Source organism: Balaenoptera borealis (genome assembly GCF_965194805.1).
Source record: "Balaenoptera borealis genome assembly, chromosome: 9".
NCBI classification, from domain to species: domain Eukaryota; kingdom Metazoa; phylum Chordata; class Mammalia; order Artiodactyla; family Balaenopteridae; genus Balaenoptera; species Balaenoptera borealis.
Genome location: NC_138873.1, coordinates 50,651,775 through 50,679,171, shown reverse-complemented (window position 1 = coordinate 50,679,171; position 27,397 = coordinate 50,651,775). Strand labels below are relative to the sequence as shown.

Genomic DNA, 27,397 nt, shown 5'->3' with positions numbered 1-27,397 from the left:
CACCCTGGCCCGGTACCCAGAGGTTCAGAGCTGTCTCTCTCCTGTTGGGGGAGCAGGTGGGGGTCTTTCCAAAGCATGGAATGGGTAGAGGCTCACCTCTCTCTGCTGGGCCCTGTTCCCTGACTATCAACCTTATTTGAAACTTCTTGGCAGTTACTCTGAAGCCTACCAGCATGCGTTGGACCCAGAGGAGAGGTTTGCCTTAGCACAAGCCATCACTGACGTCATACACAGGTGCCCAAGGTTTGATCTCAGCTACCCTTACTTCATTAAGGCCTACCGAGAGGAATGCACCTGCCTGAGGCTTCACCTGCAGCTGGTGAGGGGCATCCTCACGTGAGTATATTTGGGTTTTAGAAGATTCCATGTGAGAAGAGGATGAAAAACACAGGCCAGAACTGAAAGTCATGTTTTCCTTTCAGTCCCAGCCCAGAATCTGGGTTTTCTAGGGCAGCATGTACACGATGTTTATTTGTAAGCTTATTTGCATTGTTGAATTCCAAGCATGACTACAATCTTAAAGGGAGGTTTCCAATCCTAATTACATTTAATGATACCAAAGAATTGACAACCTGTTTTCATTCAGTCACAGAGTTTATAGCGAAAGAAGGGTGAAACCTACCCCCTTGTAAGACATTAAAGTGTAAAATTATATTTATTTTTTAAAAGGTTGCAATTATTTCTAGGACACTACAGGAAATGATCACAGTCTATGTCCTCTGGGGAAAAGCTAGGAGATAGCGATTGTTGCAGTACAGTTACCTTAGGCCTGCTTAGAATTTTTTCCTTGTAGTCAATTATTTGACAGAAAGAAGTTTTCTTGTGCCTCTTAAGATCACCTGAAGCTGGTTGCCTTTGCTTTCCCTGGCTGACCCTCGGCTCAGACTAAAGACAAGCATGTCTCTTTGTGAGTGAATCCTTAAAACCCATGTCTGGGTGAAAATTAGTCAAATAATGAAGAGATGCAAAGGGCTGATGTTCTGTTCTTATCATGCCAAGGCTCATAACTCACATCCATGGGAAAGTTTGACTTTTCTAATTTTAAATTTTATGTGATATTTCTAGATAGAGTGTCAGTGAGAGTATGTCCAGAGGCTTTGGCGTGAAGGCCATCCAGATGCTAGCAATACATTTGGACTTCCCCTTAACATAATTTGCAGACAACTCATTTCCATCAACCAATAGCTGGTAAGTTGGTGTTGTCTTTAGACATTTTATATTTAATTTCTGGATAATTTAAGGGTATGATGTTAAGCCTAATACTATTCTACAAAGCACCTCTCAAGTATTTGGAGCTGAGAGAAGTAAATATAAAAGTCACAGAAGAGGGATTCCTTTGCATACTCAATATCTGTTTACTTTGTAAATAAAGAATAGGAGGCTAGAATTTAAACTTACACCACTGGGTGCAGAATCTTCATTCCCTTGAGGAGTCCTAAAAAACCCCAGTTGCTCTTGAAATGCTGTCATAGGATTTATCAGAGGTGCCACACAAGCCAACATATATGAAACACGGATGTGCTTTAAATTTCTCAAAAAGGAATTTCCTTATTCTAGCAAGTGTCAACAAAAAGGTTTCTGCAGACTCATCTTGTGATACCACCTTCACCCCTTTAAGGAGCAGATTAAATTTCCTGAGATCACTCAGAGAGAGTACATGAAGTCACCCCCTTGATATGTGGTATGATACCACCTCACCATTCCTTCCAGGCTTCAAGGGTATAGAGGAACCAAGAAGCTGGTGACAAGCTCCAAGTTGGTCTGTGTAACCCAAGATCACAACCTCTCTGTTGCTCTAAATGGGTGGAGAAATTGTCCAGCTCCTTTCAACATTCAACAAATATTTTTGAGCATCTACATGTACCAGGCAGTGTGCTAGGAGCTGAGGACACAGAATGAATAATGCAGGCATGGCCCTATGCTCCTGTGAAGTGTATAGTCTAGCAGTACAGGCAGACTTGGAGTAAGAGATTGCCACAATGGGCTGTGATGTCATCTTGGTCCATCATTTCATGGACAGGCATCCCATGGGTAGGGTGCCATGGGATTTCATAGCTGAAGTTCTAACCTTTTCTTCCTTTCTCTTGAGGAAGAACCCTGGGAGCTCCAGGCACAAGACTGCATTTTCTCCAAAGACCTTTCTCAGGACTGATTTTTTAACTATAGTAAGTTTGAGACATCTGTTCAGGAAGTGGTTTTTGACAGAACATGCTAGGACTATATGGATACTAAAACCCATCAGAGTGTCTCAAAAGCAAATGATATTTACTTGATGAGATTCCTTTCCAGACTTAGGATTGTATTTTCTAAGATCTAGGACTAAGAAGAATCCCATTTGCATGGGTTTAAAAAAGAAGTATTTAGATATAGAAAGGCCCTTGACTTGACTGGTGCTATATCCTTTATTTCCAAAGGAATAACCCACAGGAAAGTGTTTTATTATTTCTGGCCTCATTCATTCATAAAATATAACATTTTTATGGCAAACATGAATGATTCCAGCAGTTGTGTACAGAACTTAAAAATCGTCTTCATCCATTATCATTTTGGGGGAAAAAAATGGATAAAGAATCGTTTGAAAAATAGAAATAGTCATGGAAAGTATTTGTTTAATATTTAGATACTTTTATTTTAAGTTATTTTGTTTTCAAATATTTGGCTAAATATTGATTACTGAAATGTTGACAGGTTTGCCATATACAATTTTAGAATCCTTTTTTTCAATTTTATTGAGATATAATTGATATACAGCACTGTATACATTTAAGGTGTACAGCATAATGATTTGACTTACAATGAATCTTATTCTTTTTGGCTTTTAGAGTAAACTATGTCTTCCGATTTTAAAAAGGTTCACATTAAAGCAAAAAGCACGTTGTGTAACTTGATGGGCTCCCTGGACAGCCTCTGAGGCCCCATTGAGCTTCCAATTTTTTATAATGCCCTGGATTATAAGAGTGTTTTATTGGTCTTGAAAAATATAAAATCCAAATACCTGTGGAAACATTAAGTTCTTCACAGTGTAAAATCGTCATTAATTGTTTCTCTTCATTAAGCCCAGCTTTGACAAACATTTATCTGCTGGAGTTCCACCCTTCCCTGGGCCTGGCTTTACGCATCCCCAGAGCCCTTGAGCACCTCCTCAGGGAGGCCTGCCACACCAGCACGCCCACATCAGCCAGTGCCCTCACCTTGCTAGAGAGACACGTGCTGCGGCTGGCCCTGGATGTGTGGCTCACTCCGGCCAAGCCCAAGTCCTGGTACAGCGCACAGCTCCAAAAAGACGTAGGTTCTCTGAAAGGGATAGGTGGGTCCTTGGCAAAGAGAATGTTTCCTCCCAGATGTTACTACTTAGCTTTGTTTTTATGTTTGGCTCTATTCCCCTCTATTTGGCCAGGGGCAGATCATAGTCCTAGGGCTTGCCAACATTTTTATTTTTATTTTTTTTCATTATTGGTCAAAGTTTCTAGTTTATCAGGATGCTGCTACAGTTATAATTTAAAGGGAGATGTACCAGGTATGGGGAGAATATTTTCTGGTTTATTATTTATATTTTTTTAATATTTTTTAATTAAATTTTTTTCTTTCTAAGATTCTTCCTAAAATGTACTCTTTTGTCCTGAGCTGAGATCTGGTAGAGGAGAGACAGCACTGAGTGAGGAGTCAGTGACTTGGACTCAAGTTCAGTCCTGCCATTAACTTGCTGTGTGACTCTGAGCCTTACTTTCCTATTTTTTAACATAATGTTTGTGTATTTGAGGGGAAGAGGGTAGAAGTGAGCTCAATGATCACTAAAGCCCCTTCCAGCTCTAATGCACTATGGTTCAAACTGTGTCCCAGTGATTTACATGGTGTTTGTAATTGGATTTTAATTCTTTTCTTTTTCTATTAAGGCTATCACAGTTGAGCCTGGGTTTCTAATTTGACTTTACTCTGGGTGAGTACTTGCTGTTAAGATGAAGGAACTTTCAAGGGCCCCAGCTGCCAAAAATATTTGTTCCACAGGTCTGCCTCAGCCTCCTATCTCCTCCTGCCCAAACTAAAGTTTTATTTTCTTTTAAATTAATTTTGAGTTAATGGAAAGTAAAATTTAGAATTGTAGCAAAAGAGGAAAACAGAAAATTAAATATAACCACTCAAATGCATTTGTAATCATTATTTTTCTGAATTCAAGTATTCTTCGTATACGTTTTACATAGTTCTTTCTAATCATATCCTTCATACACTATCTCCTGTTTTTCTCAGTTAACATCATATTATATATTCTTCCATATTGCTAATAGTCTTTATACTCACTCACTTTACAACCACATAATTCCCCTAAGTGGTGAATCATAACTTATCCAACCATCAATGGGCATTCAAGTAGTTTCCAATTTTTCATTATTATTAAAAATGCTATAAGGTACATCTCCATGCTCACAGATATTTCCGTATTTTGAATCAATTCCTTTGGATAGATTACAGAAGTGGATTTGCTGAAACAAAACTGAAGTCTTTTGATATATGTTGGCAGATCACTTTCCAGAAGAGTCATGCCAAACTATAATACCACTGATAGTGTATAAGAGTACCAGTTCTGCTATACCCTACAATGTTAGGTATAAGCATGTAATGTCTGTGCTAATATAGACATATTATATATAAAGGTGGCATTACACTGCTGATTTTCTTTCCTTGCTATTTGTTGAGATTAAGTATTCTTCCAAATGTCTTGTTATTAGTTGTATTTTTTATGAATTTTCTGTTCTTTCCCTTAGTTTATTTATCTCTTGGAATCCTAATGTCATTCCTATCCACTTACATGAGCTCTTCTTTAAAAAAAAAAAAACTTTAACCCTTTTGTCCATCATATTTTCTGCAAATATTTTCCCCAATTTGTCTTTTTATTTTTTAACAGAAACTTATTTTCATGTAGTCAAATCTATTTGTCTTTTCTTTTGCAATTTCTTCTATCCTCCTAAATCCAGAAAGCAAAAATTCCTCCAGATGTTTCATATTTTATCTTATTTTATTCTAATTGCTTAAAGTTTTATCTTATTTCAAAAATATTTAACTCCTTTGAGTGTTCCACCTGGAGTGTGTGTGCATGTATGTGTGTGTATATGAGTGTGTGTGTGGTGTAAGGTATGGCTCAAAATAGAATTTTTCCCCAAATTACCAGCCATGTATCCTACTACCATTTATTGAGGATTATTTTCACATTGTATTATGGTACCAGATTTTTTTTTAAATGTATTTTTAGTTCTCCTATAAATCGTAGTAAATATATGGGGTAACTATCCAGTCTCTCATTGATCCCACACTTTATTTTATTTTATTTTATATTTTTGGCCGCACTGCGTGGCTTGCGGGATCTTAGTTCCCCGACCAGGAATTGAATCCAGGCCCTTGGCAGTGAAAGTGCCAAGTCCTAACCACTGGACCACCAGGGAATTCCCCACACAATTTTAATTGTTATTATTTTTGAAATGTGTTCAAATTGGGACCTAGAAATGATAAATATTCAGATTAATCTTCTGTATTGGGACAGAAAATGGGGCAGGTATTGCCCTCAGAAGACAAGCAGGAAATTAGTTTAATAGATCTCTTTATCACTTTGAAAGACTTCAATTGTCTAGAAATTGCATCTTTGAGTAGGCAAGGACTTTGGTAGATAAGTGGATCTACCCTTGGGAAGCCAAACCAGGCAAGGCAGACTAGGGGGTCTCCAAACTGGGTCCTTGCTGGGAGTGGTATATTAGAGCGTAGCAAAAATGTCAGAGCAGAGGAGGTGACCAAGGCAGAAGGACATTAAAGAACAATGTGGTTACTTCACAGATCACCGAGGGCTGACTCTGAGTGGAGGAGCACTGCAGAGGCAGTTTGGTATACTGTAAAACTACAGCTTGGAGCTGGGAAACCTAAGTTTATTCTTGGTACTGTTGTATGACCTTAGAAAATTTCAGTGTTGCTTCCGACCCCTCACTGGTAAAATGGAAATAATAGTATCTGTGATGCCTAAATCATGGGTATCTTGTGAAAATAAAAATGAGTTAATATACGTGAAAATACTTGAAATTTTTTTTTTTAATTCTGCTCCCACAGTATCATTCTTTTTATTTTTTAATTTTTATTTATTTATATTTATTTTTGGCTGTGTTGGGTCTTCGTTTCTGTGCGAGGGCTTTCTCTAGTTGTGGCAAGTGGAGGCCACTCTTCATCGCGGTGCGCGGGCCTCTCACTATCGCGGCCTCTCTTGTTGCGGAGCACAAGCTCCAGACGCGCAGGCTCAGTAGTTGTGGCCCACGGGCCTAGTTGCTCTGCGGCATGTGGGATCTTCCCAGACCAGGGCTCGAACCCGTGTCCCCTGCATTGGCAGGCAGATTCTCAACCGCTGCGCCACCAGGGAAGCCCTACTTGAAATTTTTTAAACGTCAATTAGAGTTTATAAGAAATTATTAATATTATTATTATTATTGGCCACTAAAATACTTGAAATATATCAGAGACTTCTATTTCTATTTAGGTCATCTTTGTCATTTCTCTCTTTATTTTGGCTTAAAACATTTATGATAATGGTAATAGCAAATGCTATTTGCTCTGTACCAAGCACTTTTGCATATATTAACTCACTTAACCCTCTCAACAACCCTATGATACAGTTTTGATCTATCAGTTCCTATTAGGTGCTGTTATTATCCTTATCCCCACTTTGCAGATGAGGAAACTGAGAGACAGCTAAATTGAGTAAATTGCCCCAAATCTCACAGCTTATAAGTGTCAGAGCTAGGGCTTGAGCCCTGGAACTCTGGATCCAAAGTCTATGCTGCTGATGTATTTTTCTTAATATGTCAAATTTCTTTGTGTGTGTGTGTGTGTGTGTGTGTGTTTTAAAGTATTCTTTTTTCTTTCAGCTGTTTTCAGCTAAAGTGATGGGCGATCCCTTCCTCGTGGGGGAGGTAGGCCTGCTTGCATTCAAGTCTGCAGCAGACGAAGGACAGAACAAAGGCCAAGATTCTCATATGCTGCTCCTACAGATGTTTTCCAAACTTTTGGAACTCTTGACCCTCCGGCATAGGCTGATAGAGATGAGTCTGGAGAGTGTACAGTTAGCACGGTCAGTAGGGGGACTGAGGATCCAGATGGAGGATAACAGACTACGGGTCCCCCTACCTGCAAGCCTTGCCCCATCTGTGCCCCCAGAGTAGCCAGAATGAGCTTTCTAAATGGCTGAAATGATGACCTCCCTTTCTCCCTCCCTCCATTGTTTATCCTCTCACTCAGGCCTCCCCACATGCCTCTCTGACCACTCAGCTAGGCTGGGTTCTCCTCCGAGCACCCGGGCTTCCTCTTCATTCAGCCATTGCCTTTTAATTAGATGCTTAATATTGGTTTGTTGGTTTTCCTGCTAGTGTAAGCTCCCTAAATGGAAAAGCTCTCTCCATGTTGTTTTCCATAGTATCCTATCAGGGGTATGAAGCCTGACCCTCACTGGGAACTCAGTGAATACTGACTGTATTTGCTCTCAAATATAATGAAGTTGAATAGCAGAGCAGAAGCAATGGAGGGCCTAAAGAAAGGAAAGAATGAGTCAGAGACAGCATCCAGGTCTGGCAGAGGTATAGAAGGTTCAGCAGGCAGGGGGAGAGAACACTTAGTGAGTTCGGTTTTAGATATGAGCGTGAGATGATGGTAAGACATTTAAGTGAACATGTTCCCCAAACTGGAAAAATATGGAACTTGAAGATTTGTTGCAAACATGTATGAGTTCTGTTGTGTTCTGTCCCCATGAGAGGCCCTGAAGACGCAAAGAGTTCAATCATCAACCATCAACCACTGTCTAGGGCCTAGTGTGGCCAGGGTCTGTACTGGGGACTTTACATGTATTAGTTCATTTACTCCTCAGAATATTCTTTTGATATGATAGCTTTGTGATGTCCTTATGATATGATATTATGATATGATAGCTTACAAACATGTTACCAGCAGGAAGGTAGAGGCTCAGAAAAATTAAGTAATTTGCCTAAGATCAAATAACTAGAAAGTAATAGAAGCAGAATTCAAACTATGAGCCCAGATATTATTAACTGCTATGATACTACCTCCTCATAATTTCTGATCCTTGTTCTCAGGGAGTTCACAATGTAAAAGTTCCCCCTAATAAAGTTTAGTATGATATTTTAGTCATATGAACAAAATACCATGGGAGCACAGGAAATAGTGTATTTCACTCTTTCTAAGTGAATCAGAGAAAGTTCCATAGAAAATGGCCTAGGGATGATTGTGTAACTCCAAAATTCGTATGTTCAAGCTCTAACCCCTAGTACCTCAGAATGTGACTTTATTTGGAGATAGGGTCTTTACAGAGGTAGTCAAGTTAAAATGAAGTTAAAGTGAAGAGTAGGCTCTTATCTAATATGACTGGTGTCCTTATAAGAAGAGGTAGCTTGGACACAGACATACCCAGAAGGAATACTGTGTGAAACCACAAGGACAAGATGGCCATCTATTAGCTGAGAAAGGCCTAGAACAGCTCCTTCACTCAAAACCCTCAGAAGGAACCAACCCTGCAACACTTTGATCTTGGACTTCTGTCCTCCAGAACTGAGACAAATTTCTGTTGTTTAAGCCCCCCAGTTTATGGTACCGTTTCACAGCAGCCTAGCAAACTAATACAGGTGCCATTTGAACTCAGCCTTAATGTACCAACTTCTCAAGATGAAGAAGTGTGTTAGAATGGGGGTAAGAGAGGAAGGGAAGACATTCTAGACGTAGAAGGCTGAAATGCCAGAGCGACATCTGAATGGATCTTGGCTGCAAGCCATGGACACGTGTGAGTAGAGCTCAGAGTTGAAGCAGGACAGAGATGGGGGTCACAGGTTCTTACACAAGGGGGTGATGGTTAGGGTCTGGAGTTGGATGACAGACTCCCTCAGGAGGGCATGGAGAAGATGAGAAGAGGATTGGGTTTAGAATACCAGGAAACACCAGGATTTGAAAATAAAGAGGAGAAGCCGGAACGTAGCGACAGCAGCGGTGGCGGGACGGGGGCAGCGGTGCTTGGCTGCTCAGCCAGTGCCCTGGCATGGGGTGGGTGCAGCTCTTTGTGGTCCGCCAGAGCCACAACCATGTCATCAACACCCCGGGGGAATGTCTAGCAGGGGCTGTGCACATGCGACTGGCGCCACTGCCCTTCCGAGCCATCCGGGTGACCTGCACGGGGTCCTGCAGGGTCTCCAACAAGGTCAGTGACGTGGCATGGGTGGTAGAGGAGGGCTATTTCAAAAAAAAAAGAGGAGAAGCCAGTGAAGACTGAGAGAGAGTGGTCAAGAGGCAGAAGCATGGAGATCCTGGATCCAGGAGAACAAAAATGTTCCTCAAGGAGGAGACAGGCCAGCCATGAGGAGCTCTGAGAAAAAATGGTGAACCTCCTATTGAGGGCAATATTGGTGACCTCAGGAGGGCTCTGAGGACGGAAGCCAGCTTGTAGGAAATGAGAGTTGAGGAAGTGCCCAAGCATATCTCCTCCTACCTTAACTACTATCTTTAACTGTCAGAGCTTAGGGCAGACTCAAAACCTTTGTGACTCATTCACTTCACACCGGACTTGGCTTACTTTTGTTTTGACTTTTGCTTTTGTGCTTATTCAGATGGTTTGGTTTTCTTACCACTTACTTTCCTTTTAGGGGAAAATAATAGCAAATGTTCTTGGCTTTTTTTTTTCTCCCCCCCTTTTAGTCTCTGTAAGGACTTGGCGTGGGAGGTGGGTTTTGAAGAGTTCCATTTGTATCTGAAGCCTCTTCACTTTGAATTTGCATCACACGAGGACAAGGTGGTCCATCCACTTCCTGTCTTTATAATCTCTCTGCTGGAGGACAGTGACCACGTAGATAGGTGAGCCTTGAGAGGGTCAAAGTAAAAATAATGTAACAGTAGAATGAGTGGCCATTAAAAAATAATTTCTATCACTGCTGGCCATGCAAATGCAATTGCATTCTAAATTCTCTCCCTTATAATTGTTTTTCTTTTCCTTTCTTTCTTTTTTTTTTGTTTGAATGTTATTTTATTTATTTTTTATACAGCAGGTTCTTATTATCTGTTTTATACACATTAGTATATACATGTCAATCCCAATCTCCCAATTCATCCTCCCACCACCGCCCCCGCCTCCGCCACTTTCCCCCCTTGGTGTCCATACATTTGTTCTCTACATCTGTGTCTCTATTTCTGCCCTACAAACCAGTTCATCTGTACCATTTTTCTAGGTTCCACATATATGCGTTAATATACGATATTTGTTTTTCTCTGTCTGACTTACTTCACTCTGTATGACAGTCTCTAGATCCATCTATGTCTCTACAAATGACCCAGTTTCGTTCCTTTTTATGGCTGAGTAATATTCCATTGTATATATGTACCACATTTTCTTTATCCATTCATCTGTCCATGGGCATTTAGATTGCTTCCATGACCTGGCTATTGTAAATAGTGCTGCAATGAATATTGGGGTGCATGTGTCTTTTTGAATTATGGTTTTCTCGGGGTATATGCCCAGTAGTGGGATTGCTGGGTCATATGGTAATTCTATTTTTAGTTCTTTAAGGAACCTCCATACTGTTCTCCATAGTGGCTGTATCAATTTACATTCCCACCAACAGTGCAAGAGGGTTCCCTTTTCTCCACACCCTCTCCAGCATTTGTTGTCTGTAGATTTTCTGATGATGCCCATTCTTACTGGTGTGAGATGATACCTCATTGCAGTTTTGATTTGCATTTCTCTTGTCACTCAGATGGACTTCTTTGCTTCTATATGTGTATGTGCAGGTTTGTATTTGTGTGTGTATGTTTTAAATACTAATCTAATCTTGGCAGTTTTACAAAAGCCTGCCTTTGAGCATATGTTTGCTAGTTAATCAGAGTCTACTCATCCTTTTCTGACAACTGGGGAAACCTGATGCTGTCCAGATACAGAGCAATTAGGCCTGGAGCCTGCCTTCATGGGATGGAACACTGCTTAGGGAGAGACCAAATTCAGGCTTGTGGCTGAGGAGCAAGGATCTCAACATATCCAGCAGTTTGATCCATACATTTACATGTTGAGTAAGTGGTGATCCCCACCCTCAACTTCACCTTTCTGTTATGAGAGAAATTCCTAATCACTTTCACATTTCTTCCTTTAGCTCTTGTTCCATTCGGGAGTGGAAAATATGCAAGTGACCCTTGCATGCAAAGCTACTCAGAAAAATGCTTTAATGGTGTCTGTCCAGCAGGCGTCCTTCTATCACACTCCCTGAGGGGCCCGTCATGCTGATGTCAAGGTCAGCCTGTAAGATAGAGAAGCCTGAGGCGTGCTACCACTACCACCAGCTACTGTCAGGCTGTCCCATTCTTTCCTCCCTCCCCTTTTCCCTCCCTCCTCCTTCCTCCCCTCCTCCCTCCTTTCCTTCTTCCCATCCTCCCCTTTTCCCTCCTTGTCTTTCTCCCTTTTTTGACCATTTTTTCCCTATCTTTTTACCTTCTTTCCTTCCCTCTTCCCCTCCCTTCCTTCTTTCCTAATACAGTCTGACATATGATCAAATTCTTACTGGGTCTCTTAATTTTCAGTGGTTTGCTGATAATTTTTCCATTGTATGTGACTCTATAATATTGACTAGCTAGAATCAACCAGCAGAAAATATCCTGTTCCTCCACCCCTACCCTTTGTGGATAAATGATTCCATTGTTTTCTGTTTTATCCTTCCTGTATTTCTTTTTGCAAAAGTAACCAGATACATTTGCCCTTCTTTTTTTCACAAAAGGTAACACAAAATATATTCTCTTTCTTTTCCGAATTTTTTAGTTGTTATTGATATAATTCACATAACATAAAATTCACCCCTTTAACGTATAATTCACAAGATCATGCAGTCATCGCCACTATCTAATTCCAGAACATTTTCCTCATTCTCAAAAGAAATCCTGTACCCATTAGCAGTCAATCCCCATTCCACACTCTCCTCAGCTCCTAGCAACCAGTAATCCACTTTCTGTCTCTATGGATTTGCCTATTCTGGACATTTCATATAAATGGAATCATACAATATATGGCCTTTTATGTCTGAATTTTTTCACTTAGCATAGTGTCTTCAAGCTTCATCCATATCATAGCATGTACCAGTACTTCGTTTTTGTTTTGTTTTGTTTTTTACTGATGAATAGTATTTTATTATATGTATATACCACATTTTATTTATCCATTCATCAGTTGACAGACATTGGGTTGTTTTTACTTTTTAACTATTATGAATAATGCTGCCATGAACATTTATGTACAAGTTTTTGTAAGGACATATGTATGTTTTGAGTTTTGCTAACACTTTTTATTATCTCTGTTTTTTATTTTAGCCATCCTAGTGAGGGTAAAATGATATCTCACTGTGGCTGTGATTTGTATTTTTCTAATTACTTATGACATTGAGCATCTTTTCATGTGCTTATTGGCTATTTGTATATCTTTGTTAAAGAAATGTCAATTCAAATCCTTTGCCCTTTTATAAAATTGGATTTTTTTTTATTATTGAGTTGTAAGTGTTCTTTACATATTCTGAATACAAGTTCCTTATCAAGTATATGATTTGCAAATATTTTCTTCCATTCTGAGGATCATCTTCTTACTTTCTTGATGGTGTTCTTTGAAACAAAAGTTTTTCATTTTGATGAGTCCAATTTACCTATTCTTCTTGTATTTTCTCCATTCTATTTCCAAGATTTTGAATCATCTTTACCATCATTACTCTGAATCCTTTTTCATGTAGATTGCCTATTTCCTCTTCATTTGTTTGGTCTGGTGGGTTTTTACCTTGCTCCTTCATCTGCTGCATATTTCTCTGTCTTCTCATTTTGTTTAACTTACTTTGTTTGGGGTCTCCTTCTCGCAGGCTGCAAGTTCATAGTTCCCATTGTTTTTGGTGTTTGCCCCCAGTGGGTGAGGTTGGTTCAGTGGCTTGTGTAGGCTTCCTGGTGGAGGGGACTGGTGCCTGTGTTCTGGTGGGTGAGGCTGGATCTTGTCTTTCTGGTGGGCAGGGCCGCATCCAGCGGTGTGTTTTGGGGGTGTCTGTGAACTTAGTATGATTTTAGGCAGCCTCTCTGCTAATGGGTGGGGTTGTGTTCCTGTCTTGCTAGTTGTTTGGCATGGGATGTCCAGCACTGGAGCTTGCTGGCCTTTGGGTGGAGCTAGGTCTTAGCATTGAGACGGAGATTTCTGGGAGAACTCTCGCCGATTGATATTACGTGGGGCCAGGAGGTCTCTGGTGGTCCAATGTCCTGAACTCGGCTCTCCCACCTTGGAGGCTCAGGCCTGACACCAGACCTCATGTCAGGCCTGAGCCTGTCAGCCACACAGCCAGGTACGTGGGGATTTTCTTGCCTTTTGGGAAGTCTGAGGTCTTCTGCCAGTGTTCAGTAGGTGTTCTGTAGGAATTGTTCCACACGTAGATGTATTTTTGATGTATATGTGGGGAGGAAGGTGATCTCTACGTCTTACTCGTCCGCCATCTTGAAGGTCCCCCTGCAATAGGAGACTCCACTGTAGACACCAACCTCCGCAAGAGCTAGAGGTGCAGAGGCATTTTTTTCAGAGGGTTTGCAGCTTGCTGGAATGGCAGAAAGGGAGAAAAAGAGAAGATCCTCTAGGGCAAAGGAGGAGAAGTAAGACCCACAACTGCAACCACCATCACTTTCGGGACTGGGCCCAATTTACCTATTCTTCTTTTGTCACTTACTCTTTTGGTGTTACATTTAAGAAACCATTGCTTAATCCAAAGTCAGGAAGATTTACTCCTATGTTTTCTTCTAAAAATTTTGTAGTTTTAGCTCTTACATTCAGGTCAATGATTAATTTATGGTTAATTTTTATGTGTAGTGTGAGATAGGGGGTCCAACTTCATTCTTTTGAGTGTACTTATCCAGCTGTCGCAGTATCATTTGTTGAAAAGACTCATGTTTCCCTATTGAATTGTCCTGGCACCCTTGACAAAAATCATTTGACCATAAATGTAAGAGTGTATTTCTGGACCCTTAATTCTTTTTTTTTTTAAAAAAAGAATTTTCACTCCAAAGATAAAAAAGTAATAAAGAGGCAGAGAATCACATAGTTATGCACTAATTAGATTAAGCATACTGATAATATTCCTTTGAAGTTGTAGATGACAAATTTTTCCCTTTTACTTTCTTTTTTTTAATTACATTATGATTTTATTAGTATTAAAATATAACAAAAATTAAAACATAAAGTTATCACATACAGTGCTAGATTAACATTTAAATACAACACATAAAAAATCACAAAATAAGAAATGAAAAAACAAAAACCAGGTAAGATTTATTTACACAACAGTGTAAAGCAACTATACTCCAATTAGAAAAAAAAAAGATTTATTTAATGTGGTAGGTGTGCTTGCCTGTTCATAAGTTCATTCCAGTCTGGAACACAGGAGGATAATGCTACTCGCATATCTGCTGCACCATTTAATCCATTCCTTTCCTTTGTTTTTTCTGGGTTAAGACTGAAAATCCTAGTTCACACAAACTAGTTGTTGTGAATGGTAATAAGAGCAGCATACTCTTTCGACTTATCAAAGGAAAGTCTTCCTTTATCTTAATCCAAAATGCGATAAACTTAATGTTTCATAATTCTTCAATGTATATGAAGAACTGAGCTGCAATAATTCATTTTCTTCTTCAGGCACCAAGTTGAACTCAATTATTGATTCTGGGTTTCAAAAAGCGAATGCATATTTTCCCCAACAATTTTGTCTTAGTGTTTCAAATTTCTCTTCTGGGAATAAGTGGTTAAAAGTTTGACATAGAGAAGTGAGCTGCAACAACATCTCTAGTATTATTTCTTCCAAAATGTTTTCATTAATAACATTCTCTTCGATGTGCTGCAAAATCCTTGGAATCATGTAGTAGCTAGGATGGTTGCTTTTTTTTTTTTTAACATCTTTATTGGAGTATAATTGCTTTACAATGGTGTGTTAGTTTCTGCTTTATAACAGAGTGGATCAGCTATGCATATATATATATCCCCATATCTCCTCCCTCTCGCATCTCCCTCTCATCCTCCCTATCCCACCCCTCTAGGTGGTCACAAAGCACCGAGCTGCTCTCCCTGTGCTATATGGCTGCTTCCCACTACTATTTTAAATTTGGTAGTGTATATATGTCCATGCCACTCTCTCACTTCACCCCAGCTTACCCTTCTCCCTCCCTGTGTCCTCAAGTCCATTCTCTACATCTGCGTCTTTATTCCTGTCCTGCCCCTTGGTTCTTCAGAACCTTTTTTTTGTTTGTTTAGATTCCATATATATATGTTAGCATATGGTATTTGTTTTTCTCTTTCTGACTTACTTCACTCTGTATGAGAGACTCTAGATCCATCCACCTCACTACAAATAACTCAATTTCGTTTCGTTTTATGGCTGAGTAATATTCCATTGTATATACGTGCCGCATCTTCTTTATCCATTCATCTGTCGATGGACACTAAGGTTGCTTCCATGTCCTGGCTATTGTAAATAGAACTGCAATGAGCATTGTGGTACATGACTCTTTTTGAATTATGGTTTTCTCAGCATATATGCCCAGTAGTGGGATTGCTGGGTCATATGGTAGTTCTATTTTTAGTTTTTTAAGGAACCTCCATACTGTTCTCCATAGTGGCTGTATCAATTTACATTCCCACCAACAGTTCAAGAGGGTTCCCTTTTCTCCACACCCTCTCCAGCATTTATTGTTTCTAGATTTTTTGATGATGGCCATTCTGACCGGTGTGAGATGATATCTCATTGTAGTTTTGATTTGCATTTCTCTAATGATTAATGATGTTGAGCATCCTTTCATGTGTTTGTTGGCAATCTGTATATCTTCTTTGGAGAAATGTCTATTTAGGTCTTCTGCCCATTTTTGGATTGGGTTGTTTGTTTTTTTGATACTGAGCTGCATGAACTGCTTGTAAATTTTGGAGATTAATCCTTTGTCAGTTGCTTAATTTGCAAATATTTTCTCCCATTCTGAGGGTTGTCTTTTCATCTTGTTTATGGTTTCCTTTGCTGTGCAAAAGCTTTTAAGTTTCATTACGTCCCATTTGTTTATTTTTGTTTTTATTTCCATTTCTCTAGGAAGTGGGTCAAAAAGGATCTTGCTGTGATGTATGTCATAGAGTGTTCTGCCTATGTTTTCCTCTAAGAGTTTTACAGTGTCTGGCCTTACATTTAGGTCTTTAATCCATTTTGAGTTTATTTTTGTGTATGGTGTTAGGGAGTGTTCTAATTTCATTCTTTTACATGTAGCTGTCCAGTTTTCCCAGCACCCCTTATTGAAGAGGCTGTCTTTTCTCCACTGTATATTCTTGCTTCCTTTATCAAAAATAAGGTGACCATATGTGCGTGGGTTTATCTCTGGGCTTTCTATCCTGTTCCGTTGATCTATATTTCTGTTTTTGTGCCAGTCCCATACTGTCTTGATTACTGTAGCTTTGTAGTATAGTCTGAAGTCAAAGAGCCTGATTCCTCAGCTCTGTTTTTCTTTCTCAAGATTGCTTTGGCTATTCGGGGTCTTTTGTGTTTCTATACAAATGGTGAAATTTTTTTTCTAGTTCTGTGAAAAATGCCATTGGTAGATTGATAGGGATTGCATTGAATCTGTAGATTGCTTTGGGTAGTATAGTCATTTTCACAATGTTGATTCTTCCAATCCAGGAAGATGGTGTATCTCTCCATCTGTTTGTATCATCTTTAATTTCTTTCATCAGTGTCTTGTAGTGTTCTGCCTGCAGGTCTTTTGTCTCCTTAGGTAGGTTTATTCCTAGGTATTTTATTCTTTTTGTTGCAATGGTAAATAGGAGTGTTTCCTTAATTTCTCTTTCAGATTTTTCATCATTAGTGTATAGAAATGCAAGAGATTTCTGTGCATTAATTTTGTATCCTGCTACTTTACCAAATTCATTGATTAGCTCTAGTACTTTTCTGGAAGCATCTTTAGGATTTCTATATATAGTATCATGTCATCTGCAAACAGTGACAGCTTTACTTCTTCTTTTCCAATTTGAATTCCTTTTGTTTCCTTTTCTTCTCTGATTGCTGTGGCTAGGTCTTCCAAAACTATGTTGAATAATAGTGGTGAGAGTGGGCAACCTTGTCTTGTTGCTGATCTTAGTGGAAATGGTTTCAGTTTTTCACCATTGAGCACAATGTTGGCTGTGGGTTTGTTATATATGGCCTTTATTATGTTGAGGTAAGTTCCCTCTGTGCCTACTTTCTGGAGGGTTTTTATCATAAATGAATGTTGAATTTTGTCGAAAGCTTTTTCTGCATCTATTGAGATGATCATATGGTTTTTATCCTTCAATTTGTTAATATGGTGTATCACATTGATTGATTTGTGTATATTGAAGAATCCTTGAATTCTTGGGATAAACCCCACTTGATCATGGTGTATGATCCTTTTCATGTGCTGTTGGATTCTGTTTGCTAGTATTTTGTTGAGGATTTTTGCATCTATGTTCATCAGGGTTATTGGCCTGTAGTTTTCTTTCTTTGTGACATCTTTGTCTGGTTTTGGTATCAGGGTGATGGTGGCCTCGTAGAATGAGTTTGGGAATGTTCCTCCCTCTGCTATGTTTTGGAAGAGTTTGAGAAGGGTGGGTGTTAGCTCTTCTCTAAATGTTTGATAGAATTCACCTGTGAAGCCATCTGGTCCTGGGCTTTTGTTTGTTGGAAGATTTTTCATCACAGTTTCAATTTCAGTGCTTGTGATTGGTCTGTTTCTATTTTCTATTTCTTCCTGGTTCAGTCTTGGAAGGTTGTGCTTTTCTAAGAATTTGTCCATTTCTTCCAGGTTGTCCATTTTATTGGCATATAGTTGCTTGTAGTAATCTCTCATGATCCTTTGTATATCTGCACTGTCAGTTGTTACTTCTCCTTTTTCATTTCTAATTCTGTTGATTTGAGTCTTCTCCCTTTTTTTCTTGATGAGTCTGGCTACTGGTTTATCAATTTTGTTTATCTTCTCAAAGAACCAGTTTTTAGTTTTATTCATCTTTGGTATCATTTCCTTCATTTCTTTTTCATTTATTTCCAATCTGATCTTTATGATTTCTTTCCTTCTGCTAACTTGGGGTTTTTTTGTTCTTTGGGTGTAAGGTTAGGTTTTTTATTTGAGATTTTTCTTGTTTCTTGAGGTAGGACTGTATTGCTATAAACTTCCCTCTTAAAACTGCTTTTGCTGCATCCCATAGGTTTTGGGTCATCGTGTCTTCATTGTCATTTGTTTCTAGATATTTTTTGATTTCCTGTTTGATTTCTTCAGTGATCTCTTGGTTATTTAGTAGCATATTGTTTAGCCTCCATGTGTTTGTATGTTTTACAGTTTTTTTCCTGTAATTGATATCTAGTCTCATAGCGTTGTGGTCAGAAAAGATACTTGATATGATTTCAGTTTTCTTAAATTTACCAAGGCTTGGTTTGTGACCCAAGATATGATCTATCTTGGAGAATGTTCCATGAGCGCTTGAGAAGAAAGTGTATTCTATTGTTTTCAGATGGAATGTCCTGTATATATCACTTATGGACCCTTAATTCTATTCCATTGATCTGTATGTTTGTTTTTATGCCAGTACCACTGTGTTGTTTTTTTTTTAATTTTTTATTTATTTATTTATTTATTTATTTATGGCTGTGTTGGGTCTTCGTTTCTGTGCAAGGGCTTTCTCTAGTTGTGGCAAGCAGGGGCCACTCTTCATCGCGGTGCGTGGTCCTCTCTTGTTGCGGAGCACAGGCTTCAGACGCGCAGGCTCAGTAGTTGTGGCTCACGGGCCCAGCTGCTCTGCGGCGTGTGGGATCTTCCCAGACCAGGGCTTGAACCCGTGTCCCCTGCATTGGCAGGCAGATTCTCAACCGCTGCGCCACCAGGGAAGCCCCACCACTGTGTTTTGATTATTGTAGAGTTATGGTAAGTTTTGAAATTAAGAAGTATGAGTCTTCCAACTTTGTTCTTCTTTTTCAAAATTGCTTCATCTGTTTTGGGTCCCTTGCATTTTCATATGAATTTTAGGATCAGCTTGTCAATTTCTGCATAAAAAAAAGCCATTTGAGATTTTGACAGGGATTGCATTGAATCGGTAGATCAGTGTGAGTACTATTGTCATCTTAACAATATTAAGTCTTCTAATTGATGAATATGGGAAGTCTTTTCATTTATTTATGTCTTTTTTAATTTCTTTCAACAATATTTTGCAGTTTTCAGTGTACAAGTTCTGTATTTCTTTTGTTAAATTAAATCCATAATATTTTATTTTTTATATTATTATAAATGGAATTGTTTTCTTAATTTCATTTTCAGTATTCATTACTAGTATATAGAAATACAGTTGATCTTTTGTCTTGCAACCTTTCTAAACTCGTAAATAGTTTGCTTGTGTGTATATGTATGTATTCCTTAAGATCTTCTATATAAAAGATTATGTCATCTGCAAATAGAAATGAATTTACCACTCTCTTTTCCTTCTGGATACCTTTTATTACTTTTTCTTGCCTAAATGCCCTAACTAGACCCTCTAGTACAAAGTTGAATAGAAATGGAGAGAGTGGATATTATTATCTTATTCCTGATCTTAGGAGGAAAGCTTTCAATCTTAAACCATGAAGTATGATGTTAGCTATGAGTTTTTCTTAGATAATTTTTACCAGGTTGAGGACATTCCCTTCTGTTCCTAGCTTTTTGATGATTTTATCATGAAGGGGTTTCGGATTTTATCTGTATGTAATACTCTTCGGCATTTTTTTTTTTTTTTTTCACTTAACAGTATATCCTGGAAATCACTCCAGATCTGTTCATAGAGATTTTCCCCCCATTTTAAAAAACAGCTGTATAGTTTTCTCTTGTGTGTATATACTTGTGAATGTAACTTAAGTGTAAAATTAAATATGACAGGGGCTTCCCTGGTGGCGCAGTGGTTAAGAATCCACTTGCCAATGCAGGGGACACGGGTTTGAGCCCTGGTCCAGGAAGATCCCACATGCCACGGAGCAACTAAGCCTGTGTGCCACAACTACTGAAGCCCTTGTGCCTAGAGCCCGTGCTCCACAACAAGAGAAGCCACCACAATGAGAAGCTGGCGCACTGCAACGAAGAGTAGCCCCCACTCGCCACAACTAGAAAAAACCCACACGCAGCAACAAAGACATAGTGCAGCCAAAAATAAATAAATTTAAAAAAAAATTAAATATGACTTTAGGAAGTCAACTTTCCAGATGGTTCTTAAACATTCTTTAAGCTTTATGAATTCTATATAGCTCACCACATTTACCACTTAGCACAATTTATTTGCCTCTATTTCTCTATTTTTACTCTTTACATTAATAAATGAGTATAAGTTTATGAGTATGGCAAGAATACTCAATCCCCACTTCTACTGCCAAATACTAATGCCCATAGAAATCAAATACTGAAGTAGAAAATAGGGATAGAGTGAGTTGTATTGATTTTTAAAAATTCAACGCCCCAAATCTTAATTCAGTACCTACTTTAAGTTAGGCTCATCAGATAATACTGAGGTACGATTCATACTCCTGAGGAACTTACGTCTGGTGTATAAAAGGGGGAGAGGCTCATAAGTGGTTCAAATACAAGGAATAGTAGAGGTTCAACAAGCTATAGAAGGAATTTAAATAAAAGAGAGGTCACATCTGGGGAGCCAGGAAGGGCAGCACAGAGTGGCGGGGGGGCATTTGGGAAAACCTGAAGGATGAGTTTTTTGACTGGTAGAGATGACCCTTCAGATACTCAAGCATAGTATGAAAGAGCAGATGAGTACTAGGAAAAAATGGGGAGCCCAGCTTGACCCCACCTGTGATTTTCATGCATAGTTGACATGGAATTTTTTATTCAGTTAACTTAATCTTATGAAGAATACCAATATGTAAGACAGATGTAAGTGGGGTTTTCCAGATTGAGAGGCTTATAAGTCACTCCCTGAGATTCATCCAGGAAGCAAATGGTAAAAGTCACTGGATAGGAGGACAGAGCAGGGTGGGAAGGCATTAGAGTAATAGCCTGGAAAGACTCACAGCACAAGGAGGGGTAGGAAGGCATTAGGGTTATTTATACACATATGAATATGTGAATATATATAGTAATATATATGTGTGTATATTTATATACTCTTCTACAAATGTGGGACAGAAGAGGTCTAATGATATAGTAAGGAGGAATAAATGATGGAGACATCGAGAGGGAACAAGAGGAAGGGAAAGGAGGAAGGAAGGAAAGAGACAGAGAGAGAATAAAATTGTTACTGTTATCAAAGCCAAAGATGGAGAGTGTTTCAAGAAGAAATGAGTCACCATGGAAGAGGTACAGATGGCAAATAAGCACACAAGACAATGTTCAACAGCATTAGTTTTTAGAGAAATGCAATTAAAACCCCAGTGAGCAACAACTGCATACCCACTAGAATGGTTAAAATTTAAACTAGCTATTCTGAGTCTTGGCAGGATGTGGAGGATCTGGAACTCTAATACACTGCTGATGGGAATGCAAAATTGTCAGTTACCTTGGAAAACAGTTTGGCAGTTTCTTAGAAAGTTAAACATATATTTACCATATGATTCAGCCATTTTACTCCTAGGTATTAAGAGAAATGAAAGCACACGTCCATACAAAGACATACGTAAATGTTTATAGCAGCTTTATTTAAAATAGCCAAGAACTGGAAAAAAAACCCAAATATCCATCACCAGGTGAATGGACAAACAAATTGTGGTATATTTGTACAATGGAGTATTACTCAGCAATACAAAGAAATGAATTATTGACATCTACAACAATATGGATGAAGGCAGACCAAAAAAAGAATATATACTGCATGATTCCATTTATATAAAATTCTAGGAAATGCATTCTAATCTATAGTTGCAGAAAGCAGAGCAGTGGTTGCTTGAGGAAGGGGGCTGGGTGGGAGGGATGGCTCTGGTCATTATTTTGATTGCAGTAATGGTTTCACAGTTGTATACATATGCCCAAACTTATGTAACTGTATACTTTAAGTATGTGTTGTTTATTGAATGTCAATTATACCTAAATAAAGTTATTATTTTTAGGAGGAGGAAGAGGTGAAAGAGCAGGAGGGAGAGGAGGAAGAAGTTGATAGAGTTAAATGTAGAGGGAAGAACCAGAAGAGTAGGAATTAAAATGAGGCTATTTTATATTCTCAAAAGTTCATTGCTGACTCTGAGAGAGCAGTTCTAAGGGGGTTAGAGTGAAAGCCAGACTGCCAGAGTTAAGAAGTGAGAGAATGATAGAAGTGTAGAAGTAGGGTATATTTACAACTCCTGCATTAGTCTGCTGGGGCAGCCATACCAAAATACCATATACTGGGTGGCTTAAACAACAGAAATTTATTTTTTCATAGTTCTGGAGGCTAGAAGTTCAAGATCAAGGAGCCAACATGATCAGCTTCTAGTGAGAGCTCTCTTCCTTGCAGATGTCTGCATTTTCACTGTCCTCACAAGGCAGAGAGAGAGAAAGTTCTGGTGTCTCTTCCTCCACTTAAAAGAACACCAGCCCTATCAGATTTGGGCCCCACCCTTATGACCTCATCTAACCCTAATTACCTCCCAAAGGCCCCATTTCCAAATACCATCAGTGGGGGTTAGGGCTTCAACGTAAGAATTTAGGAGGAGACACAAGCATTTAGTCCATAATAACTCTTTAAGAAGTTGGGTCAGAATTGAAGAGGAAGCTTGAGGGGTCGGAGAATTAAGAATAAAATAGATGTGATCATATTTGTAGGAAGGGACTGGAAAAAAGGAAGAAATTGAGGATAGAAACAAAAGATGGTCATGGTTGGGATTTTGAGTGCAACTTGAGGGAGTCAAGGATTTAAGGGTTCAACTTAGCAGCTTCTATGGTCCAGGCAAGGCGGTGAGCTAAGTGATGGATATACCTGAGCTCATGGATCCTCTTAGCAGCCCTAGGAGATGGAGGACATCATCCCCTTTTTCTAGGTGAGGAAACAGGTTTTGAAAGGTTAGGGAACAGAGCCAAGATCACCAGCTGAGTGTCAGCACTAGGATCTGATTACAGAGCTTATTTTCTTCCCTCTTAGCTCACTCATAGCCTTTCGAAGACCTCTTGAGTCTTCTGAACTGGTATATTCTACTATTTCCAGGAGACTGGGATAGCCCAAGAGTCTTCAGAAAAAGTCAAGATGGAAACTTTAGCCTTTTTAACCCCAGATTTTTTTCTTTTGTCTCATTTTCCTTAAGTGTCCTTAGTAATTCAGCTATGGAGAACTTATTTCTTTCTTTGAAGAAGAATAGTCTTTCCTTTGAAGGCTTAATATTTTTCTTTTAGTTAGTATTTTAGAAAAATGTAAAAGAATTCCATCCATCATGCCCTGTAGCTCCATAACCAATAGGAATATTGGAAGATACAGATTTCCCTTTTTTTCTTCCCCCTCTTCCTTCCCCACCCTCCCTCCACCTCTCCCTCCCTCATTATTACATTGTGCAGGGCAGCATATACAGCCCACCTCCATCTGCTTAGGCTATACAAGAATGGGCACCCTGAGATGATTTTTCAGATCTTGCAGCCATTAAGTTCATCAGCTGTATTTCTTGAGAGGGCACTATACAAAGCACTCCAACTAGCCACCTTGTAAAATGGAGAGTTTTTTCTCAGAGCACCTTAGACAACTCTATTCTGGAAATAGTCACACTTAGTGCCTCACCCCTTCATTGTGCAAAATGGTATCTCTCTTCTGTTCGCTCCCTTACTCTCTCCTCTCCTCCCCTTCTCTTCTCTCCCTTACACTCCCTCCCACCCCCAGTGTATCCAGCCATTTACATGTATTTGGGGTCAGTTATGGCTGTGAGATAATTTTACAGTCAGTACCACAGGACTTAAAATCCAACAAATTTAATTCACTTTGGTTTGAAATATTTTAGGAAATAAGTTCAGGTCTGAGAAATCATAGTGAAATGGGTCCAACCAGAAGAAGAAATTCCAGAATTGTGAATGGCATAGAAAGCATGCTGTTAGCCGCAACTCCAAAAGTTCCAGACACACTTATTCATCCTTCAGAAAGATTCCAGGCTACCAAAAGGTACTGCATGGGGGTGGCGGTGAAGGGTTGTTTATAATAACAAAAGTATCCTCTTTCAAGTCAGTTAATAACAGTATTATGGGATTGAAGGATGCCTAAACTCCCAGAGTCACCAGCATGTGTTAAATTTTTTAGACCTTGTCTGCAAACGTTATAAAACACCGAGAAGGCCCAGCTCCTTCTAATATGCTCCAGTCTATGAAGGAGAGTCTACAGTTCCTAATTTCAAACTCTTTTCTCTTCTCCCTCTTCTCCTTTCTCTTTCTCTTCCCTTCTTCCCCTCCTTCTTCCCTCTCTCTATATTTTTCAAATTCCAACGAGGGTAGAACATAAGGAAGAAGAATATGAGCATGTCCAAATTTTCCACATCTATCTTAAACAGAAAAGCACAGAACTACCCTCACTATTCTAACAAGGGTTTTTCCATTGCTTAGAATAATAGAATGGTACATTGTTAGAGAGGCACGGCCTCTACAGACATATATCTATAAACCAGGGTTTCCCTATTATATCTTTTTTTTTTTTTAACGTGATGATCCATTTATTTATTTATTTATTTATTTATTTATTTATTTATTTATTTATAGCTGTGTTGGGTCTTCGTTTCTGTGCGAGGGCTTTCTCTAGTTATGGCAAGTGGGGGCCACTCTTCATCGCAGTGCACCGGCCTCTCACTATCACCTGCTCTCCCGTTGCAGAGCACAAGCTCCAGATGCGCAGGCTCAGTAATTGTGGCTCACGGGCCTAGTTGCTCCGCGGCATGTGGGATCTTCCCAGACCAGGGCTCGAACCCGTGTCCCTTGCACTGGCAGGCTGACTCTCAACCACTGCGCCACCAGGGAAGCCCCTCCCTATTATATCTTGATCTCGTATTCTGTAATAATTTGTATTACAGAATATGAGATTTGTATTCTGTAATAATTATGAATACTCTGAATATTTTATTGAGGCATACCAATGAGACTCCAGTCTAATTCTGGCAAATTTAGAATGAAAATAAAAATAACAAGCAAAGCTACTCTACTCCTCAAGATGTCATTAATCTGACACATGGCCAGAGTTTGAGTGCTCTAAATTCACATTCCCAATGTGTGGATGGGAGATTTAAGACCAATGTGTCTAGTCAAGAGGACCCTTAGGAGGCCACTTCAGTCCAGGTACTCCTACAGTTCAGACCAGGAGGGCACAAAGGGACCTTGGGAGTACAAACACTGGGCCAGACTATGAAGTTTGGGAGTGAGGAGGGACTGACGATGCATGCTTCAGGCACATGGGGGTCCCCAACAAGGATGGTGACATCTCAGCATCCCCAGTGAATATAAGAGAAACACTTGGAGCAGGTAAGAACCACAGAAACAGAGCCACCTGATCTCCTGCTGCAGTGCCCAGTATGCAGCCCAGGTGTTCCTGTCCACCAGTCTTATTGTTATATGTCCATTTACCTCCTGCCTTGGGCTCACATGTCTCTGTTCACTTGTCAGGGCTCTGGAAGCTTTCGTGTCTATTCAACTAGAAAAGGTGGGGCTGCGGGACATGATGCTGAATGCCTTCCTCCTCAGGAAACAAGCCATGGCTGACAGAATGAAGAACCTCGTGAGTGTAGTAAGAAGGGCTCCCTAAAGATCGCATCATCTTTTACATTTGAGCAAATAAAAATTCTTAACTTGGAACCTGTTGCTTTCAACCTATTTGGATAGAACCATTGAAAATATAAAGAAATGAAAAAGAGAGTTCAATAAGAAATAGAAAGGAAGGAATTCAAGCTAATTGCAGTCTAGTTTTTAAAATATGTGCATTTTTCCAAGGGCACATTTTGTTTTGTCGCTTTCTAAGCAGAACTAGTTTCAGCACCTGCTCTGGAACATTTGACAACTCCTGAGTGACCCACAGGTGCTTAGAGGGTTTAGACAAGGTGTGCAAGGGCTCTTGCCATCAAATTCACCTGTTATCTTGGTTTTTCAGACACTACCACCATGTTTCTATTAAACAGTTTTATACTAACCTAATCTTTTGAGAAGTATTACGAAATTCAAACCTTTGTCAATTAAAAGTGTTGCTTAATTTTATGGATATTATTTCATTATTCATTAATTTTTTGGTGAAGAAGTCCTTAGGCTAATACATAGTTATTTGGGAACGAAATGACAAGGTTTACAATCTCTAGGCTTTGTCCATACCTGTGACTGAAAAGGAAGGACTTCAATTTACCTAATCAAGTTCTACAAATTGGATATGATGGAGGCTAGACCTTCTAGATTACTGCTGAGGAGTAATGGGGGCAAAGGACTCCTTTTGATAAGTAATTAAGTAAATTACTTTGATAAGTAAATTACTATTTTAACTAAAATATTCAAAAAATATTGACCAAGTGAAAAATATATTAGCTCATTAACTGCCCTTTAGGAATATCCAATGCCTATCAGATTAGAAAGGGTTCAGACAATATAATTGTCAGTTTTGTCAAGGTCTGGGATTTTAGCCTACTTATAAGCTAATAAGTTAGCCTGTTACTGTTCTGAGGATGCTGGCAGAGGACACAAGACTCCTAGGTCAGAGACAAAGAACTTTGTTACTCACAGCAGAGCCAGCCTCATGAGCCTCATGTTTGTGTCATTTCCTTTTGCCTCCCAAGTCCCACAGGGGCAACATGGAGGAGCCTAGGTACACGCAGTTTTGTGTCACAGTTGAGTAACATTGAGCTTGGGAATCCATCTCTTTTATATCAAACCTGCTCTTTTTTCTAGAGAGAGATGTTACCTCATCCCTTCAGACTGCTCTCTGCAAACATAATCCTGAGAAGTGGTTCAGGTAAAGAGTGGTAAGGGCCTTGAATTCTTGGCATACTCATAAGATGTGCTGGAGTAGGAAAGACCCACAGAGGAATATCTCCCAATAGGTTGACCTTCAGAAAGAATATCTCAGCTTGTGGCTTTCTCCTCCTTTAACTTAGCTATAAGTTTGTACAGATGTATTAGCTTGGGGAATTCTTATAGCCAACTGTCTAATAGGAAAACTGTCATTCTCTTTTATCACAGGATGACATTGGGAAAGTCAAGAGAGACATTATAGTTGAATATTGCCAGAAGTAAGTATAGTATATATGAACTACACAGGCTGATTTATGACTCTAAACTCAATAAACAACAGTATTATACAGAAATCCATACAATTAATCAGCTGGTTTGTGTTTAAATAAGCCACAGTCCTACTGGATAAAAGCAAATTAAACTGTCTTCTGACACACACAGGAAGCAGTATCAGAAGTGACAGCTA

General features: G+C 39.2%; 1 protein-coding gene across 1 annotated transcript in view; it reads left to right on the top strand.

Moving 5' to 3' along the window:
- LOC309634769 (uncharacterized protein) overlaps nucleotides 1-27,397 on the top strand; it is a 176,377-nt gene that overhangs the window by 70,739 nt on the left and 78,241 nt on the right. The window contains 12 exon segments of the mRNA XM_082405182.1: nucleotides 89-337; nucleotides 1,084-1,176; nucleotides 1,178-1,188; nucleotides 1,711-1,765; nucleotides 2,959-3,285; nucleotides 6,897-7,186; nucleotides 9,577-9,876; nucleotides 10,948-11,023; nucleotides 11,163-11,273; nucleotides 23,967-24,124; nucleotides 25,606-25,717; nucleotides 27,160-27,209. Of these exon segments, the coding sequence (XP_082261308.1) occupies nucleotides 89-337; nucleotides 1,084-1,176; nucleotides 1,178-1,188; nucleotides 1,711-1,765; nucleotides 2,959-3,285; nucleotides 6,897-7,186; nucleotides 9,577-9,876; nucleotides 10,948-11,023; nucleotides 11,163-11,273; nucleotides 23,967-24,124; nucleotides 25,606-25,717; nucleotides 27,160-27,209 (1,832 nt within the window).